This window comes from Asterias rubens, chromosome 13 (assembly GCF_902459465.1).
Source record: "Asterias rubens chromosome 13, eAstRub1.3, whole genome shotgun sequence".
Lineage (NCBI taxonomy): Eukaryota > Metazoa > Echinodermata > Asteroidea > Forcipulatida > Asteriidae > Asterias > Asterias rubens.
The window spans coordinates 10869730-10886756 of record NC_047074.1 but is presented as its reverse complement, the minus strand read 5'-3'; the positions used below and the strand labels follow the sequence as shown (position 1 = coordinate 10886756).

The 17027-nt window shown below is 37.8% G+C and overlaps 1 protein-coding gene across 6 annotated transcripts in view; it reads left to right on the top strand.

Annotated features, from left to right (window-relative positions):
• LOC117298266 (protein unc-80 homolog) overlaps positions 1–17027 on the top strand; it is a 123862-nt gene that overhangs the window by 45727 nt on the left and 61108 nt on the right. For all 6 annotated transcript variants that reach the window (XM_033781413.1, XM_033781415.1, XM_033781416.1 and 3 more), the window contains exons 14-22: positions 242–349; positions 1008–1139; positions 3673–3789; positions 11552–11751; positions 12157–12363; positions 12768–12989; positions 13750–13888; positions 14594–14775; positions 15175–15309. In XM_033781413.1, the coding sequence (XP_033637304.1) occupies positions 242–349; positions 1008–1139; positions 3673–3789; positions 11552–11751; positions 12157–12363; positions 12768–12989; positions 13750–13888; positions 14594–14775; positions 15175–15309 (1442 nt within the window). The remainder of the gene's footprint in view (positions 1–241; positions 350–1007; positions 1140–3672; positions 3790–11551; positions 11752–12156; positions 12364–12767; positions 12990–13749; positions 13889–14593; positions 14776–15174; positions 15310–17027) is intronic.

Below are 17027 nucleotides of genomic sequence, written 5' to 3'. Positions count from 1 at the left end.
TCATCACCTAATTATACTTTTACTATGCCAAGTTTAAAACCCTACTCACTTGAATACCTTGTAAATATTTGGACTAAAGTGATGGCTGAGTATAGTAGCCTGATGTCTCGATCCTACAAGAGTCTTTCCCAAAGGTAATCGACCAAATCAGACTTTGCAAGGGACGAAACGCCAGGTCACTAACACTGTTTTTGCAGGATATAGCTTTTATAAGAATCCATATTACTATTAATTTGACCAGGAACGAGTGAGAGGAAGATCAGCTTTGCTCTTGGAGGTGATGATGATTCCCAACATAGCAGTAACACTGAGCTCAACAATGTGGATCAACAGCAGGACGACAAAAAAGGTAGCAGTCATAAAATCGTTCATGTCTCAACCAAAGACATTTGAAGAAATGTGTCTATGAGGTTTCCATTTGTGTCTCTGAAAAGAAAGTTCCCAGGGTCCAAACTTAGCGGTCACCCCTTCGCGTCAGACGTGTTAAATAAACCCTTCCTTTTCTAGTCTGTTGAGGTGAGTAACAAAATGTCAATGTCACTATAAAAGAGAGGTACAATGGTAAAATCCCAAAGAGAGATTGTTTTTAAGTTTGTAAGATGGTGTAAAAAGTTGTATTCATAAACAATTTTTGTTTGCGTCATTGATTGATAAATGTCAAAGATTTGATTGCAAAAGAGTTTTATACATCCTTAAATCACGAATTCATGAAAATGGTTGTTGATGGAAAAGTAATAAAGTGGGATACTTGTGAACTTCACTTACTTGTTTTTTATTTAAATTTGTTGCTACTTTTTAAATTGTGTGCATTATTACGTGAACAAATGAGTGGTGATGAGTGGGAAAAAAAAAGGTTTAGGGAAACCCCAGCCCTTTTAAACTTTTTCTAATGTAAGAGGTTAAGATAATGAACTCTTACATAAAGTGCTACAAGTGTATTTCTGTTACTCACTTTCTTGAAAATTTCAGACAATTGATATAGTCTGTAATACTGTTTTGATTTTCAGTCACCCCCGGTAGGAAACAGAGTCGTGGTGGACTCCTACGCCGTCATCCCGTCCCTTCATCCCCAGCTGCAAGGGATCAGCATAATCATAGCTTCCGTAACCGCCATCGTAGCCGACCGGACTCGCTATTCGGTAAGGTTGTCGCTAGAGTTTAGTCCCGAGGATTTTTTTTCTGCTAACACAAAGCTAGAACTACCTGGAGGACCTTTCCTCTGTTGCCCCCTGCTCTTTGCCTTGATGCCTTTTCAAAATATTTACACAGACTATTCAAGCAAATATGAAAATGGCCTTTTAAAATTTTTGACGAAATGTGATTGTTCAAAGTAATCTTTGCTTTTGGTCCAAGCAAATTGGAATGGTGCCATCAAATGCCACAGTGTGGGTCTGGAGTAAAGGATTATTAAATGGATGAGAAATGTCTAGACTTTTATCTGAACGGTTTTTTTTTTTTGGAATGACTGCTTGGTACAAAAAGAGCTTCTGTTTTCTTCAGATTTGTGAAACATGTAGAGCACAGGACACTGGTCTTAAAATCTCCTAACATTTAGGTTCTAGTTTATTTGGGTTCTAGTTTATTTGGGTTCTAGTTTATTTGGGTTCTAGTTTATTTGGGTTCTAGTTTATTTGGGTTCTAGTTTATTTGGGTTCTAGTTTATTTGGGTTGTTTATTTGGGTTCTGGTTTTGGGTTCTGGTTTTGGTTGGGTTCTAGTTTTGGTTGGGTTCTAGTTTATTTGGGTTCTAGTTTATTTGGGTTCTAGTTTATTTGGGTTCTAGTTTATTTGGGTTTTAGTTTATTTGGGTTCTAGTTTTGGTTGGGTTCTAGTTTTGGTTGGGTTCTAGTTTATTTGGATGCTAGTTTATTTGGGTTCTATTTTATTTGGGTTCTAGTTTATTTGGGTTCTAGTTAGTTTGGGTTCTAGTTTATTTGGGTTCTAGTTTTTTTGGGTTCTAGTTTTAGACCCCTTTCAAGCAATGATTCTCACTCCTGGATTAAAACATAAAAGGAGAAGAATTTTTTTGTTAAAAACTCTTTTTCTAGTTTAAGAGTTGTGGATCTCCAATCTCGAAGTTTCTTCTTCAAAAGTATTTTAGTCCGATTGTTCTGAGTGGTTTTAATTCATTGATAACACACACAAAAATACTTTCATCGATATTTAAGCCTTTAACACTGCATGAAAGTTCATTATTTGTTTCTGTTTCTACCAGATTTTTGTCTATAAACAATGATTTAAAGCCACCTTTTGTTTTTACTGAAGAAGGCTGTTGTCATTTTGTTTTAGTTTGTTAACAGGGATTCTTGCTTGTGTAAGCAGTAAATATCTACTTACTTTTAACACATTTCATTTTATGGAATGATTTTTTTTTTAACGCTCAAAAATATTCATCATTGATAAGTTTCATAGCTTGAAGTGAACATAAACAATCAAACCAATGGTTTTTTTTTAAAGCATGAATATTGACACACATTTACTTTTTATTTATGCGACTGGCATGAAACCTTTAGAAAAAAATCAGTAAAATATTTACTATTAAGGCTTCAAATATCTGTTACAGCCTACACCATGTGTGAATGAATATCAGCCCTTGTACTGGAAATAATTGTCCTACTTTTTTAAAAACCAAACATCTTGCCTGTATATGAATAAGACACGATTGAAGAGGTTTGCACTGTGCGACAAACCAGCTCCTATTTGTAAATCACTTCTTTTAAGATGTGTATTTTGTTCAATTAGTTGAAAAATTAACTTATCATCCAAATTCTTTGAAAACTTTTCACATATTTACAATATTCTTCCGGCTGGTATTAAAAGGCACTGTTTTATTCTGTTCACTTGCTGAAGAACTTTCTGTTTTTAATGAAATTGTTTTGGGGTTTTTGTGTGGTAGTTTTCTTGTGGGTTCAAACAGTTTTCCAAACATGTGCAGAGGAATGCATGCTATTATTTTATTAATCAGTGATTCAACACCTTCTTACAAGCTTTCTCGAGAAGTTTCCCTGTTTTTTCCACTACAAAAATGTTGTGACATGAACACAATTTTCTTTTTATGCCCTGCAAGCTTCTAACCATAAATTTGTATTACCATTCAATTTAAGAGTAATTACCAAATGTATACATTCCTTTTAAAGGCACTGGACACCTTTAGTAATTGTTAAAGACCAGTATTCTCACTTGATGTATCCCAACATATGCATAAATAACAAATCTGTCTGTGAATTTTGTTTTACTCAATTGGGCAACGATGTTGCAAGAGAAAAAAAAAACCCGAGAAAAAAAACCCACCCTTGTTGGGCAAATTTATGTGTGCTTTCAGATGCCTAATAAAGGCTTCAGCTAAGTCTTTTAACATATTTGAGTAAGAAATTACCTCAATCCAAAAAACTACATTACTTCAGAGGGAGCCATTTCTTACAATGTTTTATACTATTAACAGCTCTCCATTGCTCGCTACCAAGTTGGTTTCTAAACTTTTTCTAGGGAGTGACACAAGAAATATTTTCTCAAAATAAGATGTTTTTCTTATTTCAAGAACACAATTTTTAGCATTTTTGCATATATGCAATTACCTTTATCTTGAGTAATTTACAATAGTGTCTCCAGTGCCTTCTTAGGAATCCTTTGCATGATTGTATAACAGTGTTACAATCCCACCCCTATATACCAGGATCCCAGGCTGGTTCCCAGGCCACGCCGGTCGCCGATACTACACCGCACGTTAAATTCAGTGCTGAGAGTCAACCAACTATCATCGGCATGTCTCATGACAACAGCGCCACCGCAGGTAGAAAACATGCCAATGGCTTCCAAAAAACTTCATTGTTTGTGTTTTTTGGTTTTTGTTTTACTTTCTCTTTTTTTTTTTTAAAGAAAGGCATCAGTGTACACTTCTGGTGGAAAGACAGCAAAACTTAAGGTTTACTGGGCCAGAAGCAAATTTAATGGCGCTGCTTTTTTTCCGCTCATGCTTACTGGGCCGGAAGCCAATTTCATGGCGCTACTAACGCAGGGCATTTTTAATTTCATTTCTAATGCGCCATGTTTTGGACTAACACTTTAGTGGATTTGCAGAATCGCAGACAAGTCCCATGCTTTATATTCCCCCTCCACCAAGCTGGCCTCGAAGTTCCCTCTTGTTTATGTAAGCGAGGAGCCAAATTCATGCTAGGTTCACAAGGAGTCTAAAGTGATACTTGGTAACGAGAAGTCCTTAGTCATAAAAGCTATGTGAGGAATTCATTGCCATGATGCTTTGCTTACCTGTGATATTTTAAACATAAACCACAAAGTGTTCTGTTACCGTTTGTAGAAATAATTGAAATATTAATAAACAGCGTCATGAACTTTGGAAAGTGCATGATCTACTTGTCATGTTCCACCAGTGGTGTACACAACTCCTTCGCAGCAGTCCTGAAATTTTAACAGCGCTTAATTTGTAATTTTGCTTTGCTGGTTAATTTCTTCCTTTTTGCATTTTTTTTAGCCCGCAATGTGAGTGAGGAACATTATATAGAGTTTTCTTAATTTGATTGTGTATTTCAGTCTGTGATAGCTATCCACGAATGCGCTTTAAAAAATATATGAACATTGCTTGAAATTAGACTATACACATAGATTTTTAAAGTACTGACTTAACATTTAGTCGGGGCCCAACCTCACCAAGCTTAAAAAGTAATTTTTCCTAAGCAAGACTGAGCAGGGATCCACACCTGCACCATTACATGATAGTTTTTGCCAGTAAATTTCTGAGAAATAAGACTTTTCTGTTCTTAGCACAGTTTTTTTTTTCGCTTACAGCTTAAAGAAATTGGACCTCAGAACTAGAAATCATCACACACACACTTTGAGACCTAATTTCAAAGAGCTGTGCACACAAAATTTTAACAAAAAGTACTATTCTAAAACGATGTGATTACCGAAAACAGTTACCAGCAAACTGCCATGTCGTGTCGATGTGACTGGTTTCCCACCAATGTGTGCTTTTTAGAAATTGGTTTAGCAATATTTTCTGCTTATTAAGCAGTTTTATGACATTGGGCCCTACCAGTGTTGTTGCTTTCTTGGTCACCTAAATTTGTCTGAGCATCTTGTAGTTTTACTAAGCATCTTGAATTGAAACTCTGAGTCTGCGCTGCATATTTGAAAAGGAATGTTTGATATGTATGGCAGCATTACTAATCTAATGGCATGGGAAAGTACAACAGTGGTTTGAAAATTGTTTTAAATCCTACAGTCCCATTAAAATTTATGTGGTTCATCATTTTTCTCTGTCATTATAATCTAGAGAGAACGCTCTAAGCTGTGACATAAAAATATTAAACTGGGGTAATTTTTTTTTTACCTTTTTGTGAAATGTGAAAATGTGAACTTTCACAATTACTGTTGAACTATCCCTTTACTTTAATAATCTTAATTTATATTTGCCTGTCAATGCCTGATTCACTTTTACATCTGACTTTCTCTTAGAGACACAAATTCGTGCAAAATATTTTTATGAAAAGTTTCACATATTTAATCAACAGTTTGATCAAAATAAATTGGGAAAATCATAAAAAAACATTGCAAGAAATTGTATAGTCATCTTCAACCCTTATAAGTTGATCTGGGTATGCATTTTTTCCTCTACCTGGTTCTGTTTTTTCTTACCCAGGAGAAATTTTAAGAAAAGTTTCACAGATTTAAGCAACAATTTTTGGTCAAATTAAATTGAGAAAAATCATAAAACATTGAAAGAAATTTGATGTCAACTCTTCAAACCTTTTAAGTTGATCTGGATATGTTTTTTTCTGTACCTGGTTCTGTGTTTGTAGTGAATAGTAATTTTAATTTCTTAAAAGAAGCGTTTTGGGGGTTTTTCTGCTGGGATCCATAATATCTGAAACGCCATCAGTGGTCTGTGAGAGACACGAATAGCAGCACTTATATATGGAGAGAAAAACAATCCAAGACATGTTTTGAATCCCTTCATTGGACTTTGAGTTTGGAATGCTTTGCACCGGAATCTTTAGAGTACAACCTAGACGTAGAAATGTAGATATTTTGGGCAAGTCAAAACAAAGGTGCCATTGTGGTGCCATATGAAATGCACCTTGTTTTATGCAATCATCCCACGGACCAATAACTTCTCGGGAGTATACTGCTGGCAGATGCTTATAGTTTATAGATATAAACAAATCATTGAAATCACTGACTATCTTAGCTGCTTTTGTAAAGGTTTTATTTTTCTGAATGTCCTTGGGTTATCGTTAAAGGAACACGTTGCCTTGGGTCGGTCGGGTTGGTCTATAAAAAGCGTTTGTAACCGTTTTTTTTATAAAATGCATATGGTTGGAAAGATGTCTTAAAAGTAGAATACAATCATCCACACAAATTTGCCTCAAAATTGCTTGGTTTTCCTTTTACTATGCGAACTAACTTGGTCGGCCATTTATGGGCGTCAAAAATCATAAATGGCCGGCCGTGTTCGTCGACGAGGTGAAAGGAAAACCGTGCAATTTAAAGGCAGTTTGTGTGGATCATTGTATTCTACTTTTACAACATCTTTCTACCCATATGCATTTTATAACAAACGGTTACAAACGCTTTTCAAAGACCAACTCGACCGATCCAAGGCATCATGTTCCTTTAAGATTGATGCTTATCTTAAGATCAATCTTAGCTCTTTGTGAAAGGAAAACCCGTTCACACATAAACATTCTTATGCATGATTTTCTCCGGTTAAACGCCCTCAATTTGTTGTTTCGGACATTTGTTAATTTTCTTGAATTAATGTTTTGGTTTAACTAACTTGACAAAGAGTTAGATATTTGAGTGATGATTATACATATTTTGATGATAGACTCTTTTGAGATCTAAAAGAGGGAAGATAGTTACAAGAAAAAATACTCTGGGAAATTATACTCCACCGGAAAAATTATCAGTTGAGCATGTATTAGTTTTCTCAGCTAGTGGATAGCTACCATAGGACAATCGATTGCATAGAAAAGCGCTTTGAATATTAAAGGAACACGTTGCCTTGGATCGGTCGAGTTGGTCTTTAAAAAGCGTACATTGTATGTGACCGTTTGTTATAAAATGCATATGGTTAGAAAGATGTTTTAAAAGTAGAATACAATGATCCACACAAAATTTGCCTCGAAATTGCGTGGTTTTCCTTTTACTTTACCAACTAACATGGTTGGCCATTTATGGGAGTCAAAAATTTGACTCCCATAAGTGGCCGATGTGTTAATCTATGATGGAAAAGGAAAACCACGCAATTTCGAGTGATACTTGTGTGGGTCATTATATTCTACTTTTAAAATATCTTTCTATAATCATATGCATTTCATAACAAATGGTTTCAAGCGCTTTTCAAAGACCAACTCCTCCGATCCAAGGCAACGTGTTCCTTTTAGTAAGTAAGTAAGGTTTGCGGTGACACCATGTAAACATATATTTTTTTATGAGTAGGGGTGGCTCTGAGACAATCCATCTTGTTCTACATGGTGTCAATGCAAACCTTACTTACTTAGTATTTTTCCAACATGCATAGTTTTATCTCGCTTTGAATATATTGTATTCTGCAGTGTGTATATGTTTGGTTTTTTTTTTTTTTTTTTTTAAACAGTGTGTCTAAAAGTTTTTTTAAACATATCCCTTGCTCTTCTAATATTTCTCTCAGATTGTTTGATAACGAGTCAAAAGTTTTTTGTTTAAGTCAATCTTGGGAGGCGCCTCTTTCAAAAATGTGTTATGTATCCATTTGGCAGGAACTTAACACAAGCTAGTTTTACCGATTTTCTGAAGATTTTTTAAATGAAAATTCTAAGAGTTATACCGATTTACTTTTGTAAAATGCGTTTGAGAGAAAAATTAACTTTTTGATAAAATATGTTTGAGAGAAAAATAAGAGAAGAGCTCCGTGGGGCAGTTGCATGGTAACTCACGTAACATTGGCCACTTTTCAGAAATCAGGTTTCCAATCTGAGTTTTAATGACTCATATCAAGAGATTTTCTGTCCAGAATTGTGACTCATGTGACCAGTGTAATGCGAGTAACTGTCTGGGTTTACTCGCATTACATTGGCCTCGCTTCAGAAAACTGGTTTTCAAACTGAGTTTTATTGACTCGATTTCAAAAGATCTTCTGTAAATACATGTAACAAAAACTCAATACTGTCTTTGAAATCATTCTCAAGTCCAGAATTGTGACTCATGTGAATAGTGTCACGCGAGTAACCTATGTTTTGGTTACTCTCGATACGTTAATCTCATAAGTAAACATGGGTATAAGAAACTTGGTTTTTGTAATGAATTTCGATAACAACTAAAAAATATCCACACGAGTATGCCTGTGATTTATTGTCCACTGAACTCAGGAACGATATACCATACATACACACACTGGTGTAAGGGCAAAACCACATAATACAAACAAATCTCACTTAAAAACCAGAAAACCAGAATTGTGGCTCTTGTGATCAATGTAAGGCGAGGAAAGCCCAGCTCGTACTTCCTGCGAATGCGATTGCAATACGAATGTTGACGTCACAAATTCGCAACAAAAAATTCGCAGCAGTTCAACTCTGCTCAACTCACTTGCGAATATCGCTGCGAAAGCAGGGTTGCGACGACAAATTCACGTCAAATTCGCTTCGCATGAAGTATGAACCGGGCTTAACCTACTTTTTTTTTTTGCAAAAGGCATTGTACATGTTATTTATGTTTGCTTTATATACACAGATGAACACCCCATGTTTGGCATAGCATCCTCCTTTTTGTCTTCGTGTAAGTGTTTAGATTGTCTCGCACTGTTAAAGATTAGTTTACAACATTGCAGCATTTTTCCCCTCCTTTTAAAGTAATGTTTTTTTGTGGTGCTTTTTTTTATAAGATGATGTGGAACACGTAGAGTAGGTTAAGGAAAGAAATGGTGCTTGTTTAGTGTCCTTGTTCAACCTAGGATAGCCACTTGCTCTGCAAACCAAATTTATTAAGTCGGGAACTTGTGAGATTGAATCAAAGCCTAAAAGTCTACATTTGGAATTCTACATTTGGAACTTTCCTTTTCAAATCTTGGTTTTAATTTGATAGAAAAATACTCAATGTTTATTCAGTAAACATCCCAAAGCTTTGTGTTGAAAATGAAAACAAAAATTACACACAATACATATATATATTTTTCCACAATCACACTTTCTTTTGATGAGGATGCTGACCAATGGACTATTTCTATTCACTAATCCAATGATCACTCGTTTCTGACTTCACTATACACATTCTACCTCACCATAATTTAACATGAAGCAGTCATTCGTATTTTATCCAGCAATGCATTTCTTTTCTTGCATTTCTTTTCTCGAGTGGAATTTCCTCCAATCCCAATTCATCATCCCTACCTCATTTCACTGTTAATCCATCCATTTTTGGTATGAGATGTCACAGGTAATATTTGTTCATTGATTTTCAAAGGTAGTGTTCTGTTCTGTAATGTGTGCGTAAAATTTCAAGATTGATTGTAAAAGAATCAAAAGGCATCATTGGTAAATTATTAACATTTTGGCATAAATTCAAACCAGTGGTGTTAGATCGAAAAAACACATGCAAATTGTATGTCATTAGCCCTACACATGTGGTTGTATGACTTCTGACTGGGGTACCCCAGAACCAAAGATTCTGACAAAACAGGGAGACTGCCTTTGATAAATCTTGAAGATTGCTGGTTCAAATCCCCGGATTTGTCAATTTGTCTTTGTTCACATTAAAGGTAAAAACTACCTCAAATTTTACAGACACTTTCCTAAAAGTGAACATTACATGTACCTTTGTATAGATCAATCACAGCATTCTTCATTCTGCTTTCCTATTTGATAATTTGTTTGCTGTCTCGAAATGTGACGCTCCACCAAAGAATTGGACACATCGTGGAAATAGTCAAATGGCATGAGAAGTCAAGAAAACAGAAATATCAGCCTTGATTTCAGTGTGATGTGATTTCTGAATTATTTAATTGTTGAGATAACACTTGGACCTCTAATTAACCCATAGTGATGCCATGTACATGTACTTTGGCTGTGGTGCTCTTTGCATTGTTCCACTACAAATTTACATTTTCAGCCCTTGTGCTAAAAAAAAAGCTTTCCTACTTTTTTCAAAGGGCCTACATATCATGCCTGATTATGAGAAAATGGAAAAGTTGATGTTATTTCATGGTGGTGGTTGCCTGGAATTGCATTGTGTGACAGAATAAAACAATGGCTTACACCAATGAGCAAGTTCGAGTGACGACTAGACTTGACTAGACCGGCTGGACTATTAACCAAAAAACCATGGAGCAAAGGGAGATTGACTATGTCGAACCATGCATTGGAGCATGGTCGTATATGGTCAATTCAAGAGCTACATGTACATGTACATCACAGTTACTGGTCAAATGCTGAGCGTCTAGTCATAGTGGAGGCAATTTTTACTAGCAACTAACTGCATTATTCAAAAGATACACTTTAGAGCCCTACTTCACGGCACTACTTACCATGGAATTCTGCGCTTACCATGTTCTGTAGAGCACAGGATTCTATAAATAAGCCAATTTAAGCGCAAAATTATTTGGTAAGCAGCATGTAGAATGATCAGGGCAAAATTTCATAAAGGCTGTAAGCACAAAAACTTGCTACGCACAGAATAGTATTGCTTAACCGAAACAGGTCACCAGCAAAAATATTATAAGTTTACATTGTTGTTGCTGGTGCTCCTCTCACTATTTTGCTTAGCAAAGAAGTTTGCTTAGCAAAGAAGTTTGCCTAGCAGCATTCTCTGCTTATCAGCTTTATGAAATTGGGCCCAGATGTGTTGACTTACTAACTTACTAATTGCTGCGTTTGACCCCCCAACATCAACCACCGACCCTCCATCAAGCATCTCTTAACCCTAATCGTTGTTTCGGCCCTGGGCCTAATTTCATGAAACTGTTAAGCAGAACAAATTTTGCCTAGCAATTGTTTTTCCTTAGCAAAAAGTAGCTGGGAATCGTGAAGATTACACTGTTTAGGCTGGTAACCCATTTCTTCTAAGCAAGATTTGTTTTTTGTGCTAAGCAATTATTTTTGTGCTTAGCAGCTTTATGAAATTGAGGCCTGTTGCCCTTTTTGTACTTAATCTCCTCTCATGTATCCCAATGCCCAATGGATGAACGAAACGCCTTCCTACAACACAGACTCCACTAATTCCTAAACCCTGTGCCGCTTTGTTTTAAAAGCAGTGTTTCCTGCTAAATGCAGTTTGATTGAATCTTGTTCCTGCCACTGCATCTCTGAATCTGTTCCCATCTTCCTCAACCTCTCCCCTTCCTTGGACATTCATTCTTAAGACGCAACACTAATCCCTGAAACGTTCTTTAACATTGTTTTAAAAGCAGTGTTTCCTGCTTAAAGCGATTTGATAGAATCTTGGTCCTGTCCTGTCGCTGCCTCTCTGAACCTTTTCCCTGAACCTCATCTCTCCTCTTTGTGAACGTTGATTCTTAAGATGCTAAACTAATCCCTGCAACCTTCTTGACCTCCTTGTAGTGCTCGGTCGTTCAGGTAGCATCAAGAGCCGTAAGATCAGTTCGGTCTCTGTGGATGAGGATTCCACCGGGGAGACGAGTAGCGTCTTCAGCGAGCAGGTCAGCCCTCAGGAACCAGAGCATGTTCCTGAAATGGCTTCAACCCCGGACACCGTGGGACTGGATGAGATTGATCTCAGCAAGAATATGCCTTGGATTCCGGTAAGGGAAAGTAAAATTGTTTGATTCCTGTCAAATTTAACCTCAAGATAAGGGGGAAGATCAACAGTGATCTTGTTTGATTCTGGCCGAGTAGTGGGATCATACTGGCTGCTGGGGTTGTAACGCCCTGTTTCTCTATAGTATCGAAGCTACCAGCTTGAATTTGTGCGGTGTGGCAGCCCACAAACCATTGATCACATCATACAGTTTATTGTAATTAAAGTAGTAGAAACTAGATATACTTTTTTTCTCATTTCATTTCTGGTTTTGGCAAAAATCATTCTGAATTTTTTTTAGAGCAGCCCTGTCGTCTTTTGGATTCACATTCAAGCCCTGTCGGTTGAGTTATGCCATACATGCAAATGAAAATAAATTAATATCTCCATTTGTGTTTATATACATTAGATCGTTGTCGAGATAGCAAGCAAAACCAACTTCATCTGCAATCACCAGCGATGCTGCCACCCAAACTGCTTTGAGCGTCAGAAGCGTAACTGTTATCGTCTGATGAAGGCAGTAAGGTACATCAACGGTGAGGAAAGTCTCCTCAGACCAAAGGATGATGACTCGGATGATCGGATGAGGAGGGTCGATGGCAAAGGCAAACGCAAGGTAGGAGGGTTTTGTTAATTGCATCTAAGATAAAGATGTGTGCAGTACTCCCGAGTTACCTAGGAAAAAATCCACTAATCGGGTGGGATTTGAAATCAGTATCACTGCATTCTATTGGTAGATGTCTTAACAAAATAGACCAATGAGGATGCCCGGTGTATGGCGTGAGTGCATTCAGCAGATTATATCATTCTGCAGGCTTGCGTAAGATCCTCCACAACCATAGTGGATGACTTTGATTGGTCAGCTAGATTCATTCACCACAGAGTTCTATAGTGCAGACTGGCATAGTTTAACTATAGATTAAAACTACATTGAAAATTATCGAATGGTCAGACAGTAGGAGGGTTAACATTAATAACGAGAATAATTAAATGATTCGTTTTTACTCTTATAAACTTCAGGAGTCGGGACAGGGCCACTCTACGCTACGCAGCTTCCGTGAGCTAAGGCGAGAGAGCACCTCGTCTACCTTGGACCGGCAGGTCAGCGTCTTCCGTCACCAGGCCAACACTTCCACCAGCCGCACTAACTCTGCTGTAGCCCTGACCAGTGGATCTTTCCCTGTAGATCTAGAATGGCCTAGGAAGGAAGATTCTCCTCAACTGAAGTATCTCAAGTCACAGGTAAGGGCTGACCTGGAAGGACTGACCAGTAAGGGCTGACCTTTTCGTACTGACCGGTAAGGGCTGACCGAGAAGGACTGACCGGTGAGGGCTGATTGGTAAGGGCTGACCAGTAAGGGCTTGACCGGTAAGGGCTGACTTGTAAGGGCTGAGTGGTAGAGGCTGAGTGGTAAAGGCTGACCTGTAAGGGCTGACCGGTAAGGGCTGACTGGTAAGAACTGACCGGTAAGGGCTGACTGTTAAGAACTGACCGGTAAGAAATGACCGGTAAGAACTGACTGGTAAGAACTGACCGGTAAGAACTGACCGGTAAGAACTGACCGGTAAGAACTGACCGGTAAGAACTGACCGGTAAGAACTGACCGGTAAGAACTGACCGGTAAGAACTGACCGGTAAGAACTGACCTGTCGGGAGTTACTGGTAAGGGCTGACCGGTATGGGCTGACCGGTAAGAACTGACCGGTAAGAAATGACGGTAAGAAATGACCGGTAAGAACTGACCGGTCAGGAGTTACTGGTAAGGGCTGTCGGTAAGGGCTGATTGGTATGGACCGACCACGAGGGCTGACGGGTAAAAGCTAACGGGCAAGGGCTGACGAGCAAGGGCTGACGAGCAAGGGCTAATCCATCACTAATCAAACAACATGGTGTTACGTCAAATTTATCTATATTATTACTTTGTTCCTACCAGGTGTAGTTTCTAGTTTTACAAAAGCTGATTATATTTTGATTACATGTACATTCATTCCCCCAACCTAGGCTATGTACCTGTGGCACAGCCCCCTGTCTCTTCTCAGCAAGGCAGCTCCAATCCTGACTGAAGATCTCTTCGCGGACATCCTGACGCTTGCTTGGGAGTTACTCCTGGACAGCAGTCAGCAGCTGGCTGGATCTGCAGGTAACCTCTCGCTCTAAATATGAAAGAACTACATAATTTTGTTTGGTTCATCAAAGATTATAAAAGATTACAGAAAGCCGAAGGCACAAGATGGGGAAGTGGGGTGGTTTTCACGAAGAGTTAAGACTAGTTTAGAAAACTAGCCTTAGGTTTTTAATAACTCCTAAAGAGTTCCAGGACTGGTCCTAAGTAAGGACTATTTTTGTAAAATCCACCCCTGCAGCCGATTTCACAAAACTTTACGCAACTGCGTAAGTCCACTTGCGCAACATTTATGGCGTAAGTTGCGCCATAAATGTTGCACAAGTGGACTTACGCAGTTGCGTAAAGTTTCGTGAAATCGGCTGCAGGTGCTCTATCTATTGTTTGAATGTGAAACTTGCACAGCACAATCTGTGAGAACCATTATCAACTATTAATTGTAAATGTCGCACAACCTTCCACTAGCTCCAATGGACCTCATCTGTGCTGTCAACATCATCAAGGTCATCAGAACAGTTATGGCTCATGACATAAAAACCGTCGTGGCCCTCCCAACCCCCTCCAAAAATGTGTGTATCTACTTGCGAGGTAGATTTTGTTCTTTAGAGAACTGTCTAATTGCTTTATATTCTACTAACGTGGAGTAGATTTTCAGAACTTGTGAGACTTCTCAGTTCTGAAAAGACAAAAACATGTTAACAAATTTCTCCAACCTTCCACTAGCTGCCATGGTCCTCATCTGTGCCGTCAAGATCCCGGAGGTCGTCAGTAAACTCATTGCTAGTGAGATGCACCACCAGGAGCCCGGCCAGCGAGTAGATGCCACTCAGCGGTTCGCCGTTCTCTGGAGGTTCAGGCATCAAGTCTGGCCACGCATGGAAGAAAAAGCTTCTATGATCTTTAGGGTGAGTACCACCAATCTTTTGCCTCCTTCGGCCTCAATGAGGGCGTTTTTTTTTTAGAGTGTTATATCATCGGCCTTACATTGTTGATAAAAAAACTGCGCTGGTTGGCATGGACAACAAAATGTTAGTAAAACACTCATGTTGACATATATTTTAACAAACTTCACTAGTTTCTGCAAACTTTCAGTTAATCAAAATACCTCCAATGATTGGTTATTTTTTTTCCAATGAATTCAACTCAAGTTTTGAATATTTGTGTAACATTTGCATCTTTGGCTTTCCATAGTTCCAACCTCGGTTGGCAAAAACTTGAGCTATGATGTTGCAGTAGAAAGGTCTTCAAACTGGTTATCAAACCAAAATACTATATGAAAAATAAAAGGATATTTCTCCTCTTAGGTTCCACCGCCTAGCATCGACTTCACTGTGCCGTCACCCACCATTGGGCTGTCCCATCTCGCAGTCATTGACCCACCTTGGATGCCAGTCACGACCTCCGACCTTGAAGAGAAAGTCTCAACCGAGGAAGAAACAGTAAGTTTGCGAAATCACTACAAGTTCTCAAAAACAGTCCACTCTCAACAACTGTTGTTAGTCCACACTAACCACTTGGTTTAACTTGGTATGTGGTGAAGTAGATGTATAGAAATGGCAAGTATTTTAATTCAGTTATAACTTTTATTTTATTTTAATAGACCCTTTTTTTGATGACGTAAAGGTTTGTTTACTGCATGGCTTAAAGGGTTTTGGGTATTTCTTGGCCGCAACAAGATTATGATGGTAGAAAGCTTCCCTTAAAATGATATTTGCTGAGGTGCTGTAGTTTTTGAGAAATGAGTGAAACAATTTCACAAAAAATAATTTTTGGTTCAGTGAGACAAAAATTATTTTAGCACTGATTTACGTGTGAGACTCTCCTGAAAACATTGTTCAATGATTTTCACTTTTTTTTTCAAAAAAAAACTTGAAGACTAATACAGCTGAAACTTTGCCAGGTAAATTATGTTGCATACATCTTCATTCACAGTGAGTAGGGATTCATGTCATGGCCAAAAAATTATCAAAACCCTTTTTAAAAGTGCTGTAACTGTGTCATGCAATTCTGACAAGAACAGAGACCAACAAAATTCTTGTTTCTTCTGCTAAGTGGTAAACAAACTGTGACGTCATCGGCACTAAAGCTCTATTTTAATTTGGCTTCTTTTTCTCTTTGGTTTTTGTTCTTTCAAAAAAACGTTGCACAAAACTTTTTTTGGCCGATCACGTTGTTTTTATTGTGTTTGCAAACTCTGTGGATGCGAATTTTCTGTGAAAGTATTAAGGAGGTATTATACTTCTGAGAATATGCTTTTGCTCGACACAATAAGATTCCTATTCAGATTCCTATTTTTTTTATTTTTTTTTATTTTTTTATTCAGACATTGGGTTTCTCTCATAGATTTTTCTTGAGTCCCCACCCCCTGTGAGTAGAATAGCGCGACCCATACTGCAATAGGTTTTAACCTGAAGGAAAAGTAATGACCATCCCATTTGAAGTCACAGGGGTGGTGGGAAAAGGTTTAAACATTCCCAAACTGAAGATTAGTTTGTTTGGATATGAAGTTGTCACTAACACATCTCACTAGTAGCATAAGGTGATCTTGTGTACAAGTCGTGATTTAGGTACAAATAAATAAAGAAAACTGATTTTTATAACCCGGTCATTCTACAGTTACTCAAATTGTACTGTCCATGGAGGAACACAAATTCTTGTTTCTCAATAATTTTGTGCCTGGGTGGTAGGAACTCATTTAAATTGTTGAAATTTGTTTAAAGGAACACGTTGCCTTGGATCGGACGAGTTGGTTTATGAAAAGCGTTTGAAACCGTTTGTTATGAAATGTATATGGTTAGAAAGATGTTTTAAAAGTAGAATATAATGATCCACACAAGTATCGCTCAAAATTGGACGGTTTTCATTTTACGTCGCGGACTAACACGGTCGGCCATTTATGGGAGTCAAATTTTTGACTCCCATAAATGGCCGACCGTGATTGTCCACGAGGTAAAACGAAAACCACGCAATTTCGATGCATATTTGTGTAGATCATTGTATTCTACTTTTACAACATCTTTCTAACCATACAGATTTTAAGACAAACGGTTACAGAACGGTTTTCAAAGACCAACTCGACCGATCCAAGGCAACGTGTTCCTTTAATAATGAAAAAGTGTTCACCATGTCAAGTTATAAAATGTTTTTGAAAAGAAGC